Consider the following 17,585-nt stretch of genomic DNA (forward strand, 5'->3'; position numbering starts at 1 on the left):
ATTTGTTTCACTTTTGGTGCCTTATCACAGAAAATATTGATCAATTTCATATATGTTACTTATTGTATTAGGGTTTGTATTTTTAAGTTTTACTGTATAAGTAAGAAAGAGAGGGAACAGAAAAGGTTGTATGAAATGTGAAGATAAAACAATTATCTTTATCATACATAAATGTACTTTGGACATACCTGCAGTGTGCAGTGATGCTGCCTTTTAAAGTTGTATTGTATCATTTGCAAATGGGTTTTATTATCAATTAATAAATTGTTCTAAATTATACAGGTTTAACTCGGAAAATTATAATATCGTTCAAAACTTCATTTATTTCTGTAATTCAACTTATAACTTAACTAATATGATGATTATGGCTTACAGTCCATTTTCCAAATTATAACAAATAAAGGCTATACATTATCTCACTCTATTGTATATTAGTTTCGCAGTTTAGGTTGAATAACCAAAATGAATGCACTTTTTTAACGATATTCTAATTTTCTGAATTTCACCTGTATGTTGGATGAGCACAACTGTACATGTGGATATGCATCAGTTTATGCTGAACACAGACTAATTCTGGTCATCAAATCTATATGGAGAAAGCATTGTGCAAGGCGCATTGAGTTGCCTTGTGTACGAAATGCGCGGTATAAATAAAGTTGCCTTGCCTTGCCTTGCTTGGTTATAATTGTCATCTGTATCATGCTTAATAGATCAGGTATGATGTGCTGGGCAGCAATACCAACGGCTAAAAAGAAACACTGCATGTAACAATGCAAATTATGTTCATATATTTTTTGTTTGTTTTTCTTTTTGCCAGAAAGCTACATTTACAGCAACAAAAAATCTGCCATTTTACAATAAATAAATAAATACTGTACAAGTCACAATTGACAACAATTGTTTTCCAAAATGTAGCATGGAGGTTTATGCAGGGGCCACAGAAGAAACTTCTGTTTTTGATGTGGACACCTCAGAGCCATCATCTGCTTCTTTGCCAAACATTTGCATGATGCATGAGCGGAACTGAAAAAAAGATAATGTTATTGTTATTGTTAACAAAGAAAGAATTCTTCTGATATGAGACACTGTGAAGCCCTACCTGTCTGTTCATGAAGACATAGATGACAGGGTTGTAGATAGTGGCGCTCTTGGCAAAGTACGCAGGCATGGCAGCAGCCAGGGGGTGGAAGGAATATCCAGGGTTAGCAGCAGCAAAGCAGGCAAAGAATGTGTAAGGTCCCCAACAGAAGCAGTATGCAAAGATCATGACCACCACCATTCTGGACACATCCCGCTCAGCCTTCTGTGTGGACTCAGACTCCTTTTGCTGCATGGCAACCTGTCATAACAAGAGAACACTTACTAAACACAATGACTAAAGATAATTGTGTAGAAGTTAATTTAGCAACACAACAGCGTTGTAATACAAATTGATGAATTTACTCACAGAATGAATGGCCCACCAGACAGCAAGGTAGCACAAGATGATGATAGCCAGGGGGATAATGCAGCATGTGATCATCAGCACAATCATGTAGGACTGCACTCCGGGGTCCTCACTTCCACTGAACACATCAGGTCCACAAGACGTCTTCAGTCCATGGGGCCAGTACCTGATCAGAAACACAATTTAGCCTCTCTTTCACAGCTTAGTCTGTCCATGTCGTAGATATTCCACTACCTGCTCCATCCGAAGATAGGGGGGGCACACCAGATGGCAGACCATACCCACGAGAAAATGATTCCACCTGATGCCCACTTAGCATCAAACTTGACATTTCCGAATGGTTTGCACACAACAATCCACCTCTCCCAGGAGATCATTGTCAGAGACCACAGGGCAGCAATACCTACAGGTGCATATGGAAAATGTGGTTCAACCAAATAAGAGCAGACTCATTATCCCTTTGCAGTCAAATACCTACCACAGACAGACACAGTGTAGCCCTCAAAGACGCACATGGGATGGCCTAGAATGAAGTAGCCAAAAAACTGATTGCATACACTAATGGTACTGGCAAAAACGGTCTCTCCAAGGTCGGCAATTGCGAGATTAACCAAGATCCAGTTGAGAGGGTGGCGGAGTTTCTTGAACTTTGCTGTGGCCACCAAGACGAGACCATTGGTGAAGACGGATGCGACAACCACGAAACACATCCAGATTGTGGAAACATTGTACACCCATCGGGGGGCAATGTGGTAGTTAGGGCCCTCAAATGGATCTGAAATTGAAAAACTGAAATTAATTGAATGACTCCACCCGTGGCAGTTTTAAATACAGTTTGGTGATTATCCTTTTTGATAAATACTCTTACATTGTAGATAATTGCTGCTAATTGTTGTTTACCTTCAGTAAATAAGCATCACATACCTCTGGTGTTGTTGCTGTTGGTGTAAGTAAATGCAGCTTCCCTTGTCGTTTCGTCACTGCGCCGCCTGGCAGCGAATATTTGTTTGCCCCACTCCTCTGCCATGCTGCTGTCTCTTTGTGAAGGTCCCGCAGAAGTTGGATTTTTGTGTCAAACCTTCTCGGAGCACGGATGACACCTCCGGACTTGAGCTTTTATACGTGCGCCTCTTGCAACCTTTTTATTGGATTAACTCACTCAGCTCGTTGGCCAGTGTAAACACATTTTGATCTGTAATTAAAACTTGGCTGAGGTTAACAATAATAATATATAAAATCCCACATTTTGTCCTTTAATTTATGATTATGAACACTTGCAATTAGGCCATTTGTCTTTTGCAAATCAGTCTATGTCGATGAACAACTATAAATGCTATTGTATTGATATTTAATTATCTTTTTAACACATGCACACTTAATGCAAAATAATGGAAAAAAAAAGGCCTGAAAGAAATAGTTTTCAGGGCTATACCATCACTTTCTACTGTGTCACCTCAAATCTCTCTCAAATGCAGGGGATTTTTCCTGCTTGTTTCCTGCCCTAACACTCGGGGTAAAGCAGGGTGAGGTCTTTTCTCAAGAAGGATAAGACTTTACTCTGGATTAACAAATAAATCCAACAAGAACTTTCACACGTTTCAGTTGTTTGACCCCAATTTGGGCTCTTCCTCTTCTGGGATTTTATCATCCATTATTGTAGTTTGTGAAGTGAATCTTTTGCTTATTATGCATGTCTTATTTAAGTTATTATGTAGGTTTTGGGTTTGCTTTGTTTTATGTTGATCTCCCATTTAGAACTAAAGTACATGTTTTACCATAGATCACAAAAAAACTGTGGTTACCTTTGAACCAAAGAAGGTTTTGGCAAATGATAGTTAGGTCACTTGGTCAATTGGATAGCACTTACACCATCAGTGATTAAAGAATAGGCTGTTGTGAATTAATTACTTCATGTGCAATTCCAAGAAAGGAGCAGTAAGTGTCATCCCTAAATCCAATTTCCAATCCGGATAGAATCCGAAGCCGTAGCCCTAATCTCCTAGAAACCTCCATCTGTCCTAGTTGTAACACAAACGTCCTTTTTGGTCCACTTTCTTTATTTTCTTCAGAAGTGGAAAGTGAACAATGGAAAAGAAGCCCTAGCTGCCGCCTGACCTACAGCATTAACTTCTACACGTGATAGTTTGATGATGCTGCACAATCAAAAGCACCAAAAGGTTTCAAGCTGCAGCACTGACAATTTGCTGAATTCACGTTCACGTGAGTTAAAAATCAAGTTGGAGGTCAGAATTCCATGGTGATAACTATTAGGGCTGAGACGATCCACTTTTGTCACGATCCGATATGTATCACGATACAATAAGTAATTATGATGTGTAATATGTTAAGCTTAAAATTTGTAGAAAGACAACAGTCATGTGTCCAAAGTTTATAAACCCAGTGCCATGTGACAGTTTTTGAAGAGTTAAGATTGAAAAGTGCATGAACATAAAATGTAACAAAGAGCTGTTGCTGGAAAACAAAGGAGTGCAGGATAAAAATGCCTCCAAACACAAGTATTGAAAGTATTGCGATACTTGGAAAAACTAGCGATACTTGGCATTGCAGCACAAGTCCAAATCCGATCCGATATTTTGTCCCAGCCTTAATAACTATGGTAACTATTGAAATGCATTTTCAACCTATCCACATGAAACAAAAACTGTGACAATGTTCAGCATCTTCTCTCTCAGCACATATGATCTGAGGCCTAATTATTTTCTCATAATGGTGTCCAAGAGTGGTGACAATATTCAAAAACAGTTGCGTGATGTTGGTCAGATGAAAAGGCCTTTCATGCGCAAAATGAATGTGGTGGGTTTGTGAATCCAATCCCTTCCAAATAATTATCAGGTTTAATGTTTGTCCATTTTCCATTCGGAGCTTTTTCTCAAATATGGTTTCTCTCCCATAGTGTTGTATTGGTGCCTGCCCTCCATCTGAGATTAAGACATCATCATCAGATTCTACCCATTTGTTTAAGGTTCTGTTTTTATTTAGATTTAAGATGTACCCTCTGCAGAAGAGTCCAATGTTTTTGGAGAGTCAAATCATGCCATTTTATTATATATATTGATCCTGCAGTAAGACTATGTTGTTGTGATGTTTACCCTTTGACTGAGTGTCCACTGTGATCATCCGTCTCACCAGTGAATCCTCCGTCCGTCCGTGTGAGCCTGTAGGCTAATCACCGCCGGATTATACGGACAAGTATTCTCAAACTTAGTGTAATGAGAGGTGGCATGTGTGCATCCGTAAGACCCTAAGGGCTTTTGGACACCGGTTCAAGTGAGGGGAGATGTCTGCGGTTACACAAGGCTGTTTTAAAGCTGTCTCGCGTAATCCCTTAATTAATCCCAAATGTGCTTTTTTTTTTCACAAGAACATTTCCACCTCACTGACTTGCATTGACTCTCCATGGTACCAGGACTGCACAACAAAAGAACTCACAGAATAGGGTGGGTTTCTTCCAGTGTGATCCCCGACGTCTCGAGGGTAAATCTGGAATTCCGCTAGTTCTGAGCTACTTGTGTTTGTTGAAAGTTCACTACTAGCAGAACTCAGATTTATCCCCGACTGCCAGCGAAGCCGCCAGCAGGAGGTCCGGTTGCCTTACTTTGGTGTAAATTGAACTCTGGTATTTGTCTACTCATTTGATGTGAGTTCATCTTTCATCATTGTAACATTTTGCAGCCAATGTTTGTGTTTATGCTCATACTGGCCATGCGTTTCTCCTCACAGCAGCCCTGACAACTGAACGACCGGAACAAAAGGGGAATATGGCTTATCAGTGGACGGTAAGTAGCGAAATGATCAAACAGTGTTGCCTGCTTTCTCTGTTTTTGCAGCTGCTCTGAGTGATTGAGTTTGTGGTTCGAGCAATAATCAGAGGTCAACCATTCGAATTAATTGTTTCGTTATGTCCTTAAAGCAGTGCTAAGTAACTTGTTAACCTTAATAAATCCGTTTTGTAGTCCCTCTGGGGGTATGATTGAGGGTCTTTCATCTCCCCGGTGTCTCTGGCCAGAAAACCACAATTGCAACTTTCCTGCTTCTATGTCGGAGCCACCAACACACACTAAAGGTTCGGGAATGTGAAGTCACATCGCTAAGCATTATGGGATTAGCAGCAATTGTGAACTAATGGAGATTTTAAAAGTTAAAATACTGGAGTTATTGTTAGGACACCACAGTGAGTTAGATGTATTTACCAGCAGTAAGTAACTTGGCAGCTAACAGAGTTGTTCTACGTTTTTTTCTCTCCACTTTATATACTGTTTTTAGTTAATGTTAGTCAATGCTAACAGCTGCAAAGATGGCGGATCTCCATGGTAACTGTAGAATTTCCCGAAGCTAACAGGCAAACGGGCAAAGCTAACTGCGGCCTAGTGCCACTTAAACAGTATTTACAGCCAAGACTGAGTGAAAAAAAGTATCTTCATTGTGCAATTGGATTGTGGCACAATGTACAATATCCCTCTCTCCCTTTGTCTTTTCTGTCAGAGAAGTATTTACTCTCACAAACAATTAATGAGTAAAAAAAACGCAACATGCCACGATACCTGCAGTGGCGCTTATGGCCTCTAGGGGCACGAGTTACTTAGTTCTGCTTTAATGCTTCATCTGCCTTGTCTGTCATAGTATGTTAGTGAGTGGTTTGAGGTAGACGGCTGTTCCCGCAGATTAGCAGTCATGCCACTGACAGTCTACCCCAGGGCAGAGGTAGATGGCTGTTCCCGTAGATTAGCAGTCATGCCACTGACAGTCTACCCCAGGGCAGCTGTGGCTGTGAGACAGGCCTCAACTCTGACAATGTTCAAATCCAGGCTGAAAACAGTTCTTTTTGCACATGCATATGACTGAAAGTATTTTATCTGTACTCCTGCCTTTTACTGTAATTGATTAATTTAATGTTGATGTTTTTATTGATTGTTTTTATCTGTTTTCTTGAATTTTCAACTGTGAAGCACTTTGAATTGCCTTGTGTATGAATTGTGCTCTACAAATAAACTTGCCTTGCCTTTCCTTGCGGCTACATAGTTTACTACCACCGAGTAAAGCTCAGGAAAGAACAATACAAAAACAAATCATTAATTCAAAATTATTAGGTTGTGAAAGAACTAGCCCTGGTATTTGATTTTTGTATTGCAGGTTTAAGGGGGGGAATGTAAACATAATTCAATTGTAAATTCTGTATGTATGTTCTGCCAGCAGCAAAATGACAATGACGTTAAATAAGCTAAATAATGCTATACAATAATTTTAAAAAATACATAAAATCAAAACAAAATGATGATCAAGGACCTCATAAGAGCTACAGATAAATCAGTGTCTTTCTGTGTGCAACATTGGTCTAAAAGTGCTGCTGTATATATATTCATGTGCTTTGGAAAACATCTTATCATGTGATTTAAAGTACATCAGTCATATTTGAAAGGTTTTTGTTGCTTGCAATGAGTAATGAAATAACAGATACTAACAGATAGATAGTGAGCTTCAGAGGAGGGCTAATACTGCTCTCTGGTGGCTTTCTTTGCTACAACGACCCAAAGACAGTGCTCAGAAATTATAACATTTTATTTCAAACATTTTTTTGTTGTTTTTCCTCAGTTGCATGCTCTACTTATTATAATACATTTTACCTCTATTTAACTCAGTGCTATTTACAGCATAGTTGTGTGTGTGTGATCTAGGCCGGTCCCACTTTAGAGACTTCTGTTACTGACGATGTTGAAGACTCTTCCTCACCGTCGCCCATTCCCAGCATCTGTTTTATACACGAGCGGAACTAAACAAGAAATAAACATATTCAGTAAGTATGATTATGAATTTGTTTACTCAGGCATGTTAAAGGTATACCTGTTTGTTGAGCAAGATGTAGATAATTGGGTTGTAGACAGTGGAAGCCTTCGAGAAACAGGAGGGAATTGTGGCCAATCTCAAATCGAAGGTCTCTCCACGATTGTTGACCACCCAAAAGGCAAAGGAGGCATATGGCATCCAGCACACAATGAAGCCTAGCACCATGATCACCACCATTCTGGTCACCTCCTGCTCGGCCTTCTGGGTGGAGGCGGACTCAGCTTGTGCTCTGGCTGCCTATGGAGAAGAAATGTGATTGACATGCCAAGTATCATCAGTGGCCATAGATCTGATTCTGGGACTGTATCCAAGATTGTATGTATGTGTTTTTTTCCTTTAGTTTTGCATTTGTGCTAAAGCTTTTTGTCTGATAACTTTGACACTTAAAGGTCCGATGGAATAGCCTATATTATGCTAAAAATCTACTACAGTCACATTAAACTGCTTTTCATAGTGTCGTTTTGTTTGTTTTGACTATTAATGAGTAGGGAAAAAAAAAAAAGTTGAACTCAAACTTACCGCTTTTAATGTGAACAGCAGCTGAGTGTAGCAAAACAAAATGGTCAAAAATGGGCAGGCAAAGCAGAAGCAGAAGAGAAACATCACGTAGGACTCGTTGTTGTACTTGTTGTTGGTGGTGTACCAGTCTGGACCACAGGAGCACTGCAGCCCCTCAGGGATGTACCTGAAAATCAAGCAAAACATCTAATTTATAATGAAAAAATATTAGATTAAACATGAAAAATGTTCATAGTAAATAACTCAAACTGTGATACGTGTCCCACTGGCACTTCTTCAGGTGGAGATAATTTCCATTATGCTTCAGTGATACATTTATGCTAGGTATATTCTGGTTTAGATATGGTTTACATACTTAATAAATCATTTAAATCAATTCAACCCAGACTAGCCAGCCAAACTCACTTCCCTTCCAATCACTAGAAAGTGTTTGCCGTTTATGGTAAATGATCTCACATTGTACTGCGCTTTTCTACCTTCATTAGGCCAAAGCGCTTTACAGCGAGGAACCAGTCACACATTATCACTCTCATTCACACACCAATGTACGTAGACACTGGAGGCAAGGAGGGTGAAGTGTCTTGCCCAAGGACACAACAACATTGCACTTTCAGGAGGTGGGATTCAAGCCCCTGACCCGACACCCGACCCTTCCTCTGTTTATTCGACCACTGTCGAATAAACATAGGACATTACTCTGGCCAGGCTTCTTTTTTAAACCCAGTTTAGTCCTGATTTGATCTAGTCTGGTGGGAGCCAGACTGCTGTGTGCACTCGAGTCATTTCGAACTGCACTTGTGATTTTAGTCAGGTGCTAGCCAGGCTAGTTTACGGTACTTTGAAAGTCAGTTATTGAGTTGGTATTTGTGAGCACATAAACAACACATAAACAGCAAACCAAAGGGGGGGTCAGGACCCTTTTTAGGTATTGCAAGACACTAAGGTGGCGGTTTTCGAAAGAATTTCAAGATAATATGTTTACAATTTATAACATTGATTATAATGGGTGCTTTTCATTGAAAGCAGTACATTTAAAAACATTTACAGTAACCAAGTAGTTACGAGCAGATGATAGCATGAAAGGTGTTTGACACACTTCCACAATAGAACGGTATCACTCTGTGTTGGTAAACTAGAGTGTATAAGCGCCACCTGGTGGTGAAAATGCATTATCCTACAGCAGTCCCGTGGATGAAGCGGCCAAATAATAGTTTGAGTATTATAGAAAATATGTAGGGCTTACTTCTTCTTAGTTGTATTTAATATTTTACTTTAATATAATAGATATTGCTATAGTTATTAACCCTTGCCCACCACATTTAAATGTATAGGTGGCGTTCACGATTTAGAATGTGACGATGTCATAATGTCAGGTGGAGGGCAGGGCCAATACAACTCTATGGGAGAAATGCAGTTTTTGTAAGAAATCTCCAAAACGAAAATTGACAAATGTTTTTCCTCATCAGTATCTGATCGTGATTGTATTCAAAACCAGTGATATTATTTTTATGTCTGAAAGTCCTTTCTGTTGGACAAGATCACGCTCATGTTTTCGCATATTGTCACCACTTTCTGACGTTTTTCGGAGAAAACAATTGGACATTAGTTCATATGTGCAACCATTTTTTCACTCACTTCTTAAAACTCTTACCACTTCAGGAAACTATGAAATACACACACATTCATCATTTGTAACACAGTCACTCTGTGCGTACAGGTGTGAAGTGTATGAGTGTTCACAGGGCTCATAACTTCCCACAAAGCAATATTTGTGGAGCCCAGATCCCAAGGTACGATAGCAACAGCTTGGCTGCACTAATGAGGATCCTGTCAATAAATATAAACAACATACTGTATAACAAACAACAGCTGTGACTGCTTCTTTTGTTTTGTTTTTTCTTATTTTCCAATTGGCAACCCCGAAGGACACATAACTTTACACCGACCAGCGTATTGCACTTGTGGTTCAAATTCTGACACTATTGCACTTGATGACTAGAAGATAGCCCTACATTAAACTTTCAATCTAAAACACAAAACTACAATAGTAACCTAACCTGCTCCATCCCACAAGAGGAGGGACTGCTGCTGCCATAGCAAACACCCAAGTGACGACACAGCAGGCGATGGCGTGGTTTGACTTGAATATGAAGTTTCCCATTGGTTTGCAGATCACCAGCCATCTCTCAAAGGCAACGACAGCCAGAGACCAGAGACTCACCATACCTGAAACCACGCACAAATGCTTCAGTCAAGAGTAACACGTTTCCTCAAAACATTCTAAAGAGCTTACATTGTAATATAGCGAGGAACAAGCCAGAACTATTCGGTTATATCTGCCTATTCCTCTCTTTGCCTCTGAACGCACCATTTGACTTGAATGTAAGACCAACTAGATACAGACCTGTGAGTTTCTAAGGGCAGTGACTTGTGTGACTCAATTTGAGGTTGAAGCTTTAGGACTTGGACTTGTCTCAAATGTCTTTGGTACAGCTTATCTCACTATACTTTAACAAAGAAGCTTTCAACTATGGATTTAAGTTCCAAAACAGTTTAACGGCTTGCTTCAGACTAGTGATAAATGATTAGGACCTGCACAAAAATGGAAAGATGACTGTACATTTATCAACTTGAAGCTATATTGTTGTATTGTTATTTTTTTTATTTATTTATGTTATGTTCATGTGAAAATAGGGCTTTTTTGTGTGGAAATTACAATGAAATCTGAATAATGAATAATGAAAGCCAGGTTTAAATGTATGGGTTATTTTAATTGACATATTAGATATAAAGGTTTTATTTGGAGGAGCTTTTTGACAATATGATTAATCTTTGAATTTTCAAACAATCAATTAAAATTTCACCTTACTTTTAGGGTTCATAGCTCAATAAATCAGGGTATTATTATGTCCAAAACTGGAAAAATGTATATGTTACTGCTATTTTAAATCAATGTTGTAGAACATATAAGATTTTCATATAAAATGGAGAAATATTGAATCAGTGGAATACACCCTTCTTGTGAAGATTCGATAATTTGTTTCTTTCCAAGGCAGAGTTTTTTGTATAATGGGAGAGAAAAAAACAGAAACTTAAAAATACAAAAATATGTTTCTCATTCAGTGCCTCTTAAAAGGAAGGAAGTGTGATTCTCTAACTTACCTCCAAGGGTTGCAAAGAAACCTTCGATTTTGCAGCCCAGTGGTCCCAGGATCATATACCTGGAGGCAAAGCAGAAGAAGCAGGTGAAGGATCCAATTGTGGACACCAGCAGGTTGGACATGGCCAAGTTGACCAGGATGTAGTTGAGATGAGAACGCAGTTTCTTATAATGGGCCGTGCACACTATTGTCAGTGTGTTGATGCCGGTGCCTGTGACCATCAAGAAGAACATGAAGGCAGACAAGGAATAGTAAAGGCCGGGACTGGCCAGGTGATCCTGCGGCACCAGGAAGGGGCTGATAGCGGAGACGTTGTTGGTTTCCAGAGGGATGGGAATCCAGAAATCATCGTGAAATTCCATGGGTTGACTAGCCCTCATCTTTGTGCGCTGAAACATTGACCGAGGAAAGTGAAGCCAGTTACATCTGATTTAAAATACAGAGGTCTGCTCAGTCTTTGGGCTTTGGGGCTTTGCCAGGTGAAGAGTTAACCCTACATTTATAGGAACTTAGGAATTTTACTTGTACTTAACCTAATTGGATGAGCAGAAAGCTAGGGATTTGGTTTACAGGGACACACAAGAGATTGGATGCAAACTGTGCTGTATAGCCTATACCAAGTAGACCAGAATTAAGCAGCTATGGGATTATCTAGTTTGACTGAGAATACGGGTGTTTATGTGAGGATAGACTACCTAACAGAGTACGGTCAATTATTTCACTTATTGTTTTAAACAAATGGGATATAAACACACTACATGAACATCCAAACAGCTTTCTCGACTGGAGCTTACAGCCTATAGACCAGTGTGACGCCTCATTGCGCGTTTTTGTTGCTTTTTATTGCCTGTTTTGTTGCTCTTTCATTACTTCTTTTTGTTGTGTTTTTGTTGCTCCTTTGATGCTTTTTCATCACTTTTCTGTTGCTTTTTTGTGACCGTTTTGTTGCTTTTCATTACTTTTTGTCACCTGTTTTGTTGCGTTTTTTGCTGCGTTTTAATCCTCATTTATGTCTTGTTATTTTGATGCTTTTTTCAGGAAGTTTTTAGATTTGGGTAAAGTCGAATTGGAGAACATGTGCTTGGTGAAGGCAGGGGTTAAGAGGTCAAATAATGGTCCAACATTATGATATTTTATCACAGAGGCGGGTAGTACTCGTTTACATTCGATCAAGCTTGAGTAACATAATTTTGTAACTTTCTACTTCGTGAGTAAGTAACTACTGTGAGTGAATCTGTAAGAGACAAAGGGATCATTCATTTCATGTGGCATATAAAAATACATGCGAACCTAATAAAGTTAAATAAATATTCCTGAAATTTCTAAAGCGTGTTCTATCAACATTGTCACATTAACTTTTGTTCTATCAGTCTGATTACAAAATCAGTGTTACTCAGAACTCAAAGGGGTTCATTTATTAAGACTACATTGTGAATGCAAGCTGCATAATGTTATAATAGATAATTGTGGGCATTTTGCACCTAATTTATCATTTGAAAATGAATGCCTGTATTACTCTATTATTGAAGAACCCAAGTCCGACATGGAAATGAGAGAAAGCTGCCTGAGTAAAAAATGTGCTAAAGATCCACTGATCCACTTAACTGTTGTTGCATATGAGCAAACCTTTGGTAAATTAAAAGTAATGTTCTTTTTACTTTTTTTTTACTTCTATTATTTACACAAGGTAAATATTTTGGTTACTCTAGTCCAGGGGTCACCAACCTTATTTCAGCTGAGGGCTACTTTAAGAGCATTAAGTTGTTCGAGGGCTACCAGTTAAAAACAAATCCTAAAGACTTAAACGTACACTGTTCACTTATAGGTTATTGACCCCATATTATATTAAAATAGCTTTATTTTAAACTTATACCGAGTCACAAGAACCGATATAACTGTAATTTTAAGAATTAGATTCAAGAAAATGAAGTGTTTTACACTTTAGAAAAAGTCCCAAGGGCTACTGGACATGCCCCAAAGGGCCCCTGGGTGCCCACGGGTGCCCACGGGCACCACGTTGGTGACCCCTGCTCTAGTCTCTACTCATCTTGTCTGTGAGAAACATGAGAGACCAAATAATTGTAACAACGTATATGAAAAGATCAATATTGTGGGAAAACTTAGTTCCAATTAACTTTAACACATACTAGGGCAAGTGTGTGAGTCAATGCACATTTGTTTAAACTTTCTTTTCTCCCCTTTAGACTTCAGGTTATTATCGTGAATAATAGTGTCAACTGGATGGTTCTGGATTTTATCTCATATTTATGTATGTTCTTGTGTTCAACATCTTAACATCTAACATATGGGCAGTGTTTTTTACCTCCAGGAGCTTTAAGCAGGTTAATCCTACTTGCTTAGGGAAGGACACAATGGATTTGTGCTTCGCTAATCTGACTTTTAATACTACGAAATCCAATAAACTAATGTGATGTATCTCTTGATGATCCTTTTGTGTGTCTTAACTCCAGCTGGAAGTTTAAGCTTTTGGCACTTTGCCTTTTTGTGTTTAATAAGGTACTGACAACGAGACGTTCGCTACATGTTGAGTAAATGCACACACATGATGCAGGTCAAACCAATGCAACGCACAAGAACGTTCAAGAAACAAGGCCAGGAGCAGATAATGCTTGCCACCTTAATCTGAGTTTATTTTTTGTTGGGTTTTTTTCAGTTTTGCTGTGCAAAAAATGTTTCACTATCTGATTTATAACACAAATCATACATCCAGTATTTACAAAAGTACAACAGTCAGAGGTCCACACAGAAAATGTTCAAGCAGGGCCAACTTTGGACACTTCAGTCACAGACGATGTTGTAGAAGATTCTTCATCATCTCCTCCCATACCCAGCATTTTCTTCATGCAGGAGCGGAACTGAAACAAGCAAGACACAAAGCATGACTTAAATAAAGGTCAAACAAAAATATAATGACCCTCATATCATCAATTATCAAACTTTATTGCACTGTAAACTCTATTTTGATCCCCATTTTAACCAACCCAGGATCAAACTCAGGACATTCTACTCGAGCCCTGACCACTGCACGTGTTTTCACACGTTGCTGTCATTTGAACTAGTCACCTGGACTACAGTACTTTTACTAAACTTGATATCTAGTCACCCTATAGCTGATGTGTGATATGTTTTTGTTTAATGGGATTTTTTACTTCTGGACACTATTAATGAGGCAGGACTGTTGAGCTTTATCTTTAGTTTGCCCATGTTATTCCCTCAAAAAAATGTGAGAAAACAAAGTTTGGTCAGAATGTATCCTTTACCTGTTTGTTGAGGACGATGTAGATGACTGGGTTGTATACGGCAGAGGACTTTGAAAACACAGACGGGATACTGGCCAACCTCAGGTCAAAAGTCTCTCCACGGTTGTTGACCACCCACAGGGCAAATGACGCATAAGGCAGCCAGCACACCAGGAAGCCCATCACCATGACCACCACCATCCTGGTCACCTCTCGCTCGGCCTTCTGGGTTGAGGCAGACTCGGCTTGTGCTTTAGCCGCCTTAAGGAGAGAAGTGCAAAGTCACAATAAGGCTCCCACAAAATCTAATCAGATAACAAAGTTATAGACACGTTTATTATGTCATAGTCTACACTTGATTGCCTACCCATCTTAAAAAATGCTACCAACTTGTACATGTATTTAGGCCACACTAACTGGCCAACTACAAACTATAGATTAGACTGGATCAATCCCAAGAACCAGTTGCACAAATGTTCGGGATTTAAGCAATATTTAATTTGATATGTAGGTTGTCTTACCATTTTCATTGTTAGTAGAAGTTGAGCATAGCAGAAAATGATGGTGGCGAGGGGAACGGCGAAGCAGAAGCAGAAGAGAAACATCACATAGGATTCGTTGTTGTACTTGTTGTTGCTGGTGTACCAGTCTGGACCACAGGAGCACTGCAGCCCCTCAGGGATGTACCTATAACAAAAGTTATTTGTATACTTAAGAGAATTTGTCTAAGGATTTCAGCCTTTTCTTTTTCTCTTTCTCTGTTTCTAAATATAGATAAAAATGACTGAAGAAGATACTCAAGGGCACACCTGCTCCATCCAAACAGTGGAGGTGCAGATGCAACTAATGCAATGACCCAAGTGAAAGCACAGCAAGCAATTGCGTGGTCCGGTTTGAAGATAAAGTTTCCCATCGGTTTGCAGATGACAAGCCATCTTTCAAAGGCGATCACAGCAAGAGACCACAGGCTGACCATACCTGGAATCAAATGAAAATGAAGTCTTAAATGTCAGCAATTCTATTGTCTCGATCTGTAATATTAGTAATATTCCTACCTCCAAGTGTGACCAGAAATCCCTCAATCTTGCAGATTAGAGGTCCAAAGACAAAATATCTACATCCAAAAGTGACCATTGTAGTGGAGGAGCCCACGAATGACACAAGAAGGTTGGAAATAGCCAGGTTGACCAGGATGTAATTGAGATGGGATCGCAGCTTTTTGTATTGAATGGTGCATGCCACCGTGAGAATATTGATAAAAGATCCCACGACAAATATGAAGAGCATGTAAACAGACATTGCATAAAAGATGCCTGAACTTGATAAGTGGTCCTGAGGAATCAGGAAGGGACTAAGAGAGGTGATGTTGTTTGTGTCCAATGGGATAGGAATATAGAAGTCCTCAGGGAGCTCAGTGACGCGGCTGTGCTTCATTTTCGCTTTTCAAAAATGGCAAAATTACATATGCTAGTTTGTCTTCTGCCCCGCCAAATGACCAGGAAAAAGGAGTGCAGGTACATATATAGAGCTTTCCGGAAAAAACCTTTAATTAATTAAATCCTTCATCCCATTATAAAGTTTACAGGTTGATTTACTAATAGGTCTCAATTGTGTAGGTCGATTACAACACAGCTGGAAGCAAAAACTGCGAGGACAGAATGCTGGCTAAGGAAATGCCTACGTAAGCCTGTTGCATTGAATATGGCAAGAGGACAGGGAACAAGCAGGTAGATGGCCTATGAACGGGTTAGTTATGTTTGTGGAATAACAGTGGAACCTCTTGTTAAAGTTGTACTGTTGACCAAAATCCCAGCATAGACCCAGACCCAGTCCATAACGCTATTTCTGTTGCTAATCTCATTTAGCATTCCGCAAGGTAAACCACTTTCTGCTGGTATCAGGATGGATGATCCCTACCCTTGCTGTATCAGGATGAAGGAAGGATTACAGATCAACCACCAAAGCGTCAGCGTCATTATTTTTTTTCAACTACGATACGTAAATAAGTATTATAAGTATTTAAAGACGTCTAATAAAATATTGGCTTCATTAGATTCTCGCCGACACTCAAATCAATAATACAAGCCTTTGCCATTTTAATTTTTATTTTTTTATTACATTGTTGGGGCTAATTTGGGCTTACTTTAAGTAAAAAGATAAGAATGTCTTATTTTTACCTATTGCCCGTTGAGGAATGAGGAGGGTAAATATCAAGCATTGTCTTAAATGTCTTGAGCTGAGGAAATGTATCTTGTTTTGAGTGGTTTTCACTCATTTAGACTTTTTTTCTGATCTGACCAAGTTTACTTTGCTAGTTTTAGGACACTTCAGACTAGTTCTAAGGTAAATCTCAATTTAAATAAGAAAGTAAAATTGCCAATTAGATAAGACCAATTTTCTTACCCCATTGGCAAAGAAAATTACTTGAAATAAGGACAAAATGTATGAGTCAGAAACACCTCAGAACAAGTGAAATAATCTAGGACAAATGACCAACTACATAGTCAAAACAACTCAAATTTGGATTATTATGCTTAAACTGAGACATTTTACTGATCTAGTTAATTACTTTTTGCAGTGTACTTTGTTACTTTTGTAATTATGTACATACTTAAAGGCTTATGTAAAGTTCCAAATATGTCAATTCCAAATGGGGAAGGCGTTTAATGTTTATAATCTCCGAGCTTCTGCCTACACATTTTGGGCATCATATCGTTTTGTTTTACCATCTGCTGAACATTGTGAAACTCAGATGCACAAACATAAAGATGAATGAATGTATATGAAATATGGATACACAGGTTATTAGTTAGAATACTTAGATAACACAGAATGTTTCCCTTGTTGAAGTTCACCTACTGCTTTAGTAATCCCTGCCAATTTAACCGTGGTCCCATGATGTGATCAGTCCACAAAGTCTTTTCTAAGGCTATTATCATGGCTTATCCTTGCACTATACTTCCGTTAAAGGTTTATGTGACTTAGATGATCTACCTGCGCATCTTGACCTGATTGGCAAACGTATCCACATTTGTAGATAGAGTCACTTAATAAATTAACCTCAAATTATATATTTAAATACACAAATCTTATATATAAATGACTACATTTTGGATCGCTTCCCTCTCCCTTGGCACAAAAAAGATGCTTTTATACAGTACATCTTTGTCATTTTTTTACCATGTAACATTATGCAGGAAGCTGTGAGCAGTGCTTCATTTGATCCACCCTGAAACATTTTCAGTTTTTCAGGGTAAAGGATCTGGGAAATATTTAGGGGGATTCGGCAAAGATTTGATCTGATATGATGGTGTTTAATGAGAGTGATCCGGCAAA

General features: G+C 38.9%; 2 protein-coding genes across 2 annotated transcripts; both read right to left on the bottom strand.

The window, feature by feature from the left end:
• Positions 1-924: 924 nt before the first annotated feature.
• Positions 925-11,369, bottom strand: LOC306979516 (uncharacterized protein; the record flags this gene model as incomplete). Its single annotated transcript, XM_079578474.1, has 12 exons — positions 925-1,023; positions 1,100-1,339; positions 1,448-1,613; positions 1,682-1,850; positions 1,926-2,222; positions 2,372-2,484; positions 6,928-6,983; positions 7,143-7,235; positions 7,307-7,546; positions 7,829-7,994; positions 9,886-10,054; positions 10,991-11,369. 12 exons carry the CDS (start codon positions 11,367-11,369, stop codon positions 925-927), a joined length of 2,187 nt encoding a protein of 728 aa, XP_079434600.1.
• Positions 11,370-13,731: 2,362 nt separating this feature from the next.
• Positions 13,732-15,683, bottom strand: opn1sw2 (opsin 1 (cone pigments), short-wave-sensitive 2; the record flags this gene model as incomplete). Its single annotated transcript, XM_079578588.1, has 5 exons — positions 13,732-13,865; positions 14,271-14,510; positions 14,771-14,936; positions 15,059-15,227; positions 15,305-15,683. The coding sequence occupies 5 exons, from the start codon at positions 15,681-15,683 to the stop codon at positions 13,764-13,766; spliced, it is 1,056 nt and encodes a 351-aa protein (XP_079434714.1). The 3' UTR covers positions 13,732-13,763.
• Between the last annotated feature and the right edge of the window lie 1,902 nt (positions 15,684-17,585).

The sequence above is a fragment of the Gobius niger genome (genome assembly GCF_951799975.1).
Source record: "Gobius niger genome assembly, chromosome: 20".
NCBI lineage: Eukaryota > Metazoa > Chordata > Actinopteri > Gobiiformes > Gobiidae > Gobius > Gobius niger.